At 42.2% G+C, this 8,556-nt stretch overlaps 1 protein-coding gene across 2 annotated transcripts in view; it reads left to right on the plus strand.

The window, feature by feature from the left end:
• The first annotated feature begins 1,634 nt into the window (after nt 1-1,634).
• The window catches only part of LOC118375916 (neuronal pentraxin-2-like), a 30,753-nt gene continuing 23,831 nt past the window's right edge, over nt 1,635-8,556 (plus strand). The window contains exons 1-2 of one of the 2 annotated variants that reach the window (XM_052513914.1): nt 1,635-2,630; nt 6,467-6,716. In XM_052513914.1, the coding sequence (XP_052369874.1) occupies nt 2,184-2,630; nt 6,467-6,716 (697 nt within the window). In that variant the 5' untranslated portion in view covers nt 1,635-2,183. The remainder of the gene's footprint in view (nt 2,631-6,466; nt 6,717-8,556) is intronic. The other variant, XM_052513915.1, reaches the window with a different exon arrangement.

Below are 8,556 nucleotides of genomic sequence, written 5' to 3' on the forward strand. Positions count from 1 at the left end.
GGGGGCAGGTACAGAGAATGAGAGACAGAGAGACAGACAGAGAGATCAGATAGAGGGAGAGAGAGAAAAAGACTGCAGAGAGAAGGTAGGGGGAGAGAGCGAGATAAAGAGGAAGAGAGAGAGCAGATAGTGTTCTTTACCTCATCTGGATAAGGTTGTCACAGAGTCACAGTGGCAGCCAATCCCCTGCTGATCCTGTCGGTGTTGCCTGTCCTTTGTCTTACGTCAGATGACGTCACTTCTACCCGAAGCTCATCCCCCCCAACTGATTGGTGGAAGCATTCAGCATTTTGTGTGCAGCACAAGGCAGTGTGACTGGCTCAGTGTGACTGGCTCAGCTAGTGTGACTGGATCAGTGTGACTGGCTCAGTGTGACTGGCTCAGCTAGTGTGACTGGATCAGCTAGTAAGCTAATGTTGGACAAATTTAAGCTACCTTTCGTGCATATTGCCAAACTTCAGAAATACTGATCCTTGATACACAAAACCCTTTAGCTAGATGTAAAACGTTGCGACTAAGACTTCCTCACCAAAAACACATAAACATTATTAACAGATGAACTGCTTTAGTTTAGATGAACTCAGTCTGTTTTGAGGATGAGATGGGGTTCATTAGGGGATGTCACCTAGGTCAAATTGTTGAGTGTTAGAAAGCACATTGTAGCCCAACTACTTTTGATCAATCCCATGAGTCTTTGCGAAATAGGAGACAGATCCATGCAGGAAGAATCGTTGCGCTATCTGACGTAAGGAAATGTTCTCCCTTTCACTCTTCTCTGCTCGTGAGCTCGCAATGTTCAGCCTTGGGATGTCTAGAACTCTATTGGAGGGATGAGACACCATTTTTCTACGTGAAATTCCATAATTTCATGTTTTGTTGATGGTGGTGGAAAATGCTGTCTCAGGCACCACTCCAGAATCTCCCATAAGTGTTCAATTGAGTTGAGATCTGGTGACTGAGACAGGATGATAATTGTTTAATTAACTCATGAACCACACCTGTGTGGAAGATAAGTACAGCCTCTAGTTAAATTGATCACAGACTGGCACACATAGCTGCAGGAAGTAGTTTGGGGGTTTATGAATGTTTTCTTGTCAATGTGCTGTAGCACCCTCAGCACCTCTACTTCCAGGGGCTATGCTGGTACCTGGCAGCTCTAACTACAACTACTCCAGCAGAAAAATTGTGACATTTGACACATTAGGTCTACATATAGCTAGCCCTCCTTGACTCATCACTACAACCTATAGCCTACTCACTGTCTGACCATGCCATTCAAGTGGGGGAAAGAAGTCTCCCTGAGTACTGAACATTCATATTCACTGCATTAGTACACCGTTAGAAAATACATGTGTGCTGTAAGAGGATATGGACTGACAAGAAACCTTAATTTAATTTCCAAACCGAACTCACTGTTGACTACTTTTGGCTAGATAAAGGCTCTCACATTGCACTCACGATATTAGAGACCTCATCCAAAGACACTTTGGCATGCACCGGATGGTGTTCACTTATGAAACTCCGCGCACTCTTTTCACAAACAGGTCGAACAGATCTCACAAGGCAAAGCATGACTCGTCTGTGCTGGGATCTGATGATGACGTGGTCCGAATCTCAGCGAGCATGAACAGATGATGATGAGCGGGAGCGCCCCGGTCCGCGCGCGCGCCCCATATTAATCTGTTGAAGCTGGGTCGCTGTCTTTTCAGCACCATGGACTGTGTGGAGAGAAACCTTTCCTAGCACCAACAACCTGCAACAACTTCGTGACCAGAATCAATTCTACACCTTTTACCAGGATAGTAACTTTCTTTCGGAAAAATTAGAATTGCCTTGATATTACTTTATTTAGGTTTGGAGAGGGAAAACGGATTGCTCTATGACATTTGCGACTAGGGTATTTATCATTATGTGGTTGGATGGCTTATGATAGTATTTGATTGCAGCTCTCAAACAATTAATCTAAATGGTTTTGAAGTTCTGTTGACTTCAGTAAATGATCTCGTGTCAGTTCCGAAGTCCAGAACTATGTCTACCATCTGATTTATATTATTGTGCGTTTTGGTGTTGAAGACAAGCGTTTATCCCAGGCTATTTAACCTATCGGTGTGACTCAACGAAGAACGTTCATTTCGTGAGGAGGAGTTTTCCAAATTTACAAGGAATCTGTGCTCGTATCCGGCATGCTGGCTTTCTTAGTTGGACTTTTATACCTAGTGAGTGGACGCACGGTGCGCGCCCAGGATGCGACAGGTAGCCGCTTCTTCTGCTCCGCCATCCCGGCGGGCGCCGACCCTAGCTGCTCGTTCGACCCCAACGGTAACCGCGTGCAGAGCACCAGCCCCGTGGAGGACGAGCTACGGAACACCATCCTCCAACTCCGGGAGAACATCCTCCAGCAGAAGGAGACTATCGTGAGTCAGCAGGGCACTATCAAGGAGCTGAACTCCAAACTGGCCCGCTGCGAGGCGGCCGCGGAGGACTCTGCGAGCAAGTCCAGGGGCCAGAGCTCCAGGCGGAAGGACTACAGTAAGAACACAATGGGAGACCTTCCCAGGGACCCCACGGAAACTATAGACCAGCTGGGAAAGACCATGCAGGGGCTCAAGGGTCGGTTGGAGAATCTGGAGGTGAGATAACGAGGCTGTAGTGGCTACAGTAAATTATATCATTCAGGTCAAATGTATTTTTCATTATTATACACTGTAGCATTTTTGTATGGAGGTTAATATATGAATATACCCCTATGTGAATATGGATGTTTGTGGATATAGCTACAGTAAATTATAATGATCATGTTTTACATTTCACTCTGACATTGTGTATAGAGGTTAATATATGAATATACCCCTATGTGAATAAGGATGTTTGTGGATATAGCTACAGTAAATTATAATGATCATGTTTTACATTTCACTCTGATATTGTGTATGGAGGTTAATATATGAATATACCCCTATGTGAATATGGATGTTTGTGGATATAGCTACAGTAAATTATAATGATCATGTTTTACATTTCACTCTGATATTGTGTATGGAGGTTAATATATGAATATACCCCTATGTGAATAAGGATGTTTGTGGATATAGCTACAGTAAATTATAATGATCATGTTTTACATTTCACTCTGACATTGTGTATAGAGGTTAATATATGAATATACCCCTATGTGAATATGGATGTTTGTGGATATAGCTACAGTAAATTATAATGATCATGTTTTACATTTCACTCTGATATTGTGTATGGAGGTTAATATATGAATATACCCCTATGTGAATAAGGATGTTTGTGGATATAGCTACAGTAAATTATAATGATCATGTTTTACATTTCACTCTGACATTGTGTATAGAGGTTAATATATGAATATACCCCTTTATGAATATGGATGTTTGTGGATATAGCTACAGTAAATTATAATGATCATGCTTTTCATTTCACTCTGACATTGTGTATGGAGGTTACTCAGCCCTTTTACCTTTTCACCACACATGTGTAGCACCCACCACATCAGACATGTCTGATACTGAATGTAGCCAGCATGATAAGACACTCCCCACTTACTCTTCCTCAACATCAAAGGCTAATGTAGTGTAGTATGCCAGAAGCATGCTGCTTATCCTTGATGAATCAAAGCAGCTGATATGAATAGACAATCAACACACATAAATTGGTGTCAAAAGTGTCAGGCACCATCCGTGGAGAAGTGGAGCAGAGATGTGTATTTTCAATAATTCATATTCATTTTTCCATGTGGCACCACACGCAGTCTTGTCATTTTTTCCAACTGCTTTTGCAATTTATGTCACTAATCATAGAAACATTTCCCCTGGCTTTGTATCCACTGTATCGTGGATGAGGTCCTATCTACGCAGCAAACAGACTAAGAAAAAAAGGCCTATTGTGGGTATGCCCACCATATAATTAAATTCTAATTCTATGATGCCCACAGCTTGCTTAGTTAAAGTGATTAATCTCATGAATCTATTATCTTGTCGTCACAATCAAAGTCATGTGGGAGTGGCAGCCCCTGGCATAATCACAATCACACAGATAGCATTTTTTTCTGGTGCCAGGGAATGAGTGTGCTGGTCTCACGTGGCTTCATGATGATCATATCTCTGGTTGCATCCCAAATGGCACCCTGTTACCTTTAAAGTGCACTACAAGGAAGAGGGTACTATTTGAGACGCAGCCGTATCTCTCTGATAATATTGAGGTCATGTATGTTATTGTAACTGTGCAATCTGTTTGCGGCTGATGTAGCCTTTATCTATAAGCACCAATCCTTTATGTCGTTAGTAGATATAATACATGATTGCACAGTGTGGAATAAAACTGATAAATACATATATATATATAGAGAGAGAGAGAGAAATGTAAACCTATTTATTTCCTATTGCGCTTTAATGTAATTGTTTTCACTGAATATATATATATATATATATATATATATATATATATATATATAGATATAGATATATAGATATATATATAGATATATATATATATATACAGTTGAAGTCGGAAGTTTACATTCACCTTAGCCAAATACATTTAAACACAGTTTTTCACAATTCATTGTGACATTTAATCCTAGTAAAAATCCCCTCTCCTAGGTCAGTTAGGATAACCATTTTATTTTAAGAATGTGAAATGTCAGAATAATAATAGAGAATTATTTATTTGAGCTTTTATTTCTTTCATCACATTCCCAGTGGGTAGGAAGTTTACATACACTCAATTAGTATTTGGTAGCATTGCCTTTAAATTGTTTAACTTGGGCCAAACCTTTCGAGTAGCCTTTCACAAGCTTCCCACAATAAGTTGGGTGAATGTTGGCCCATTCCTCCTGACAGAGCTGGTGTAACTGAATCATGTTTGTAGGCCTCCTTGCTTGCACACACTTTTTCAGTTCTGCCCACAAATGTTCTATAGTATTGAGGTCAAGGCTTTGTGATGGCCACTCCAATACCTTGACTTTGTTGTCCTTAAGCCATTTTGCCACAACTTTGGAAGTATACTTGGGGTCATTGTCCATTTGGAAGACCCATTTGCGACCAAGCTTTAACTTGCTGACTGATGTCTTGAGATGTTGCTTCAATATATCCACATCATTTTCTTTCCTCGTGATACCATCTATTTTGTGAAGTGCACCAGTCCCTCCTGCAGAAAAGCACCCCCAAAACATGATGCTGCCACCCCCGTGCTTCACGGTTGGGATGGTGTTCTTCAGCTTGCAAGCCTCCCCCTTTTTCCTCCAAATATAACAATGGTCATTATGGCCAAACAGTTCTATTTTTGTTTCATCAGACCAGAGGACATTTCTCCAACAAGTACGATCTTTGTCCCCATGTGCAGTTGCAAACTGTAGTCTGGCTTTTTTGTGGCGGTTTCAGAGCAGTGGCTTCTTCCTTGCTGAGAGGCCTTTATAGCACTGGTTTTACTGTGGATATAGATACTTTGTACCTGTTTCCTCCAGCATCTTCACAAGGTCCTTTGCTGTAGTTCTGTGATTGATTTGCACGTTTCGCACCAAAGTACGTTCATCTCTAGGAGACAGAACGCGTCTCCTTCCTGAGCGGTATGACGGCTGCGTGGTCCCATGTTGTTTATACTTGCACACTATTGTTTGTACAGATGAACGTGGTACCTTCTACTATGTTTTTTATGAGGTCTTGGCTGATTTCTTTTGATTTTCCCATTATGTCATGCAAAGAGGCACTGAGTTTGAAGGTAGGCCTTGAAATACATCCACAGGTACACCTCCAATTGATTCAAATTATGTCAATTAGCCTTTCAGAATCTTCTAAAGCCATGACATAGTTTATTGAATGTTCCAAGCTGATTAAAGGCACAGTCAACTTAGTGTATGTAAAACTCTGACCCACTGGAATTGTGATACAGTGAATTATAAGTGAAATAATCTGTCTGTAAACAATTGTTCGAAAAATGACTGTGTCATGGCACAAAGTAGATGTCCTAACTGACTTGCCAAAACTATAGTTTGTGAACAAGACATTTGTGGAGTGGTTGAAAATCGAGTTTTAATGACTCCAACCCGAGTGTATGTAAACTTCCGACTTCAACTGTATATATATATTTCTCTCTCTTTCCTTCTCTCTCTCTTCCTCTCTCTCTCCACATATATGCTTAATACATGACAAAAAAATCAAAGGCAAATTTCATCCCCTGGGGTTAGACCCCTCATAAATAAGCAGGTCTAATTCAAATGAATCATTTTCAAAAGTGTGCTTGTGTGTGTTTGTTTTTGTGTTTGGGGTGATGCACTTAATTATTACTACAACGGGTCCCTGAAAGGACCTCCCCAACATATACACTATATTGTCCCTGTTCCTTGATCCTACCTCCACTCTGAACACAGCAGAACACAACCTGTGACTGAACGACAGAACGTCTGGATAGGGGATTAACTCTCTCTCTCCTCCCTCCACCACAGCAGCAGTTGCGTGCCAACACGTCAGCAGCAGCAGCAGCAGGTGCGGGTGGGAATGCAGTGGGGCCCCTACCGGCGGAGCTGCGGGAGCTGCTGAAGCACCGTTTGGGGGCCCTAGAGGGCCAGCTTCTGAGGAAGGTGGCCGAGCTGGAGGAAGAGAAGAGCCAGCTGTACAACGAGACGGCTGCCCACCGTCATCGTACCGAGAGCACCCTCACCTCACTGCTGGAAAGGATCACAGAGCTGGAGAGAAGTAAGGGATATGGTCTCACTGACCCTCCCTCAATCATACTATTTCTCATCCTCACTCTTTCTCAGTCTCCATCTTTATTTACTCAGGCCAGAGGATCACAGAGCTGGAGAGAAGTAAAGGAAGCTGTAGGTGTCGTTCTCACCCTCTGTTTTTCCTCATTCTATCTTGTTCTTTTATTCTTTCTCACTCTACAGCTTTATTTACCCAGGCTAGAGGGGATCAGAGAGCTGGAGAGTAGGGGGTTTATTCCCCCTCACTCCCCTCGTTCCCACCCTCACTCTCCTTCTCCCGCTATTTTTGCAGGTCCCCAAAAACTCACCTCCCCCTGCATCCTCTCTCTGTGGCCTTCTCTTGCTGTTTCTCTTTCTTTGATTCTCACATCCATTCTCTCTCTCTCTCTCTCTCTCTCTCTCTCTCTCTCTCTCTCTCTCTCTCTCTCTCTCTCTCTCTCTCTCTCTCTCTCTCTCTCTCTCTCTCTCTCTCTCTGCCTCTCCTTGCTTATTTTCTCTCTCTGTTGGAGATCAGAAAATAGCTGGAGAGAAATTCAGGAACCTCATCATCCCTCTCGATCCTCCTTTGACGACAGACCCAACCACTCACATTCTGACTGTGACTGCCTCTTCCTCCTTATTTTGGATACTACAACACTCATACATTATTTCAATTATTCGGGATCCCCAATAGCTGTTACTATAGCAGCAGAGACTTATGCTGAGATTTGGGTGGGGAGGCAGAGACCGTCTGACCATCTGATGTCTGTCATTGATCAAGCTCTCTCCATGCACCGAGTCTTCTCATTTTGATTCTGTCCCTCTCTCCCTCTAATTCATTATTTTCTTGCATTCTTCTCTGTGTTTCTCTCTCTTTGGCTCTCACTCTCTTCTCACTGCTTCCAGAAAGACAGACTGTCTCTGATTCTCTCTCACTCTCATTGTAACAGATGTGTATACAATATGCTGTCTTACTGACACCTCCTCAATGTTTCAATTAAGACTGAAACAATACAGGCTGCTATACTTCCACTAACCAGTGCCTATCCACATGTTACGGGCATGCGTGTATACATTTTACGTATGGGTGACACATTTTTTTTACCTAGGCTAATTCATTTCTTAAAAAATGAAGGAGGAGCGAGAGAGACAGAGAGAGAGAAACAGAGAGCTATATTTCATCATTTTTTTATACTTGCAAATGCAGCTAGCTAGTTTAGCCTACTCAAACAACCGACTCAGGGGGATGCTACAGTATTAGCTAGCTGGGTATGACTATCCAACACTGGAACTCTTCCAAGTCATGGTAACCTTTTGGTTTTACTCATTTTTTGCGACCCTGGCCCACCAGTGTAACTGCTAACCTGCTTACTAACTGTCCACTGTACTGCATGACTGTAGCAGGTTTACTAATGCGTTATTTACATTAGCTAATATGGTGACAACGAAGTAGGCTGTGTGCAGTGGTTATGATATGAATGTTTGGCTTGGAAATATTTATTTCGCCTGATCACAGACAGATGATGTGTTGTGCATTGAAGTCCACAAGCGAAGGGAAAAGGTGAGAGGAGGAGAGCACGTAGATGTGAGAAGGAATGCAACAAGATGTTTGTATATGGCTATGAAAGTTAACATTCCGCAGAATAAAGCAAACGGAACAAAACGGAGGTAAACATACCTGCATTTGTCCAATAGAAACTCTTGTTTGCAACTGTTAGACGAATGATTACACCCTAGATCAGTTAGATACAGGCAAGATTGTGCAAGGCTGTATTGAATGTGTCACTGTCTGTCAACTCAAATCTTTCCCTCGACCTTAATTCATAGTCTAGGTTGTAGCAATGTCATGA

The sequence above is a fragment of the Oncorhynchus keta genome, unplaced genomic scaffold (genome assembly GCF_023373465.1).
Source record: "Oncorhynchus keta strain PuntledgeMale-10-30-2019 unplaced genomic scaffold, Oket_V2 Un_scaffold_14063_pilon_pilon, whole genome shotgun sequence".
Taxonomy (NCBI): Eukaryota; Metazoa; Chordata; class Actinopteri; order Salmoniformes; family Salmonidae; genus Oncorhynchus; species Oncorhynchus keta.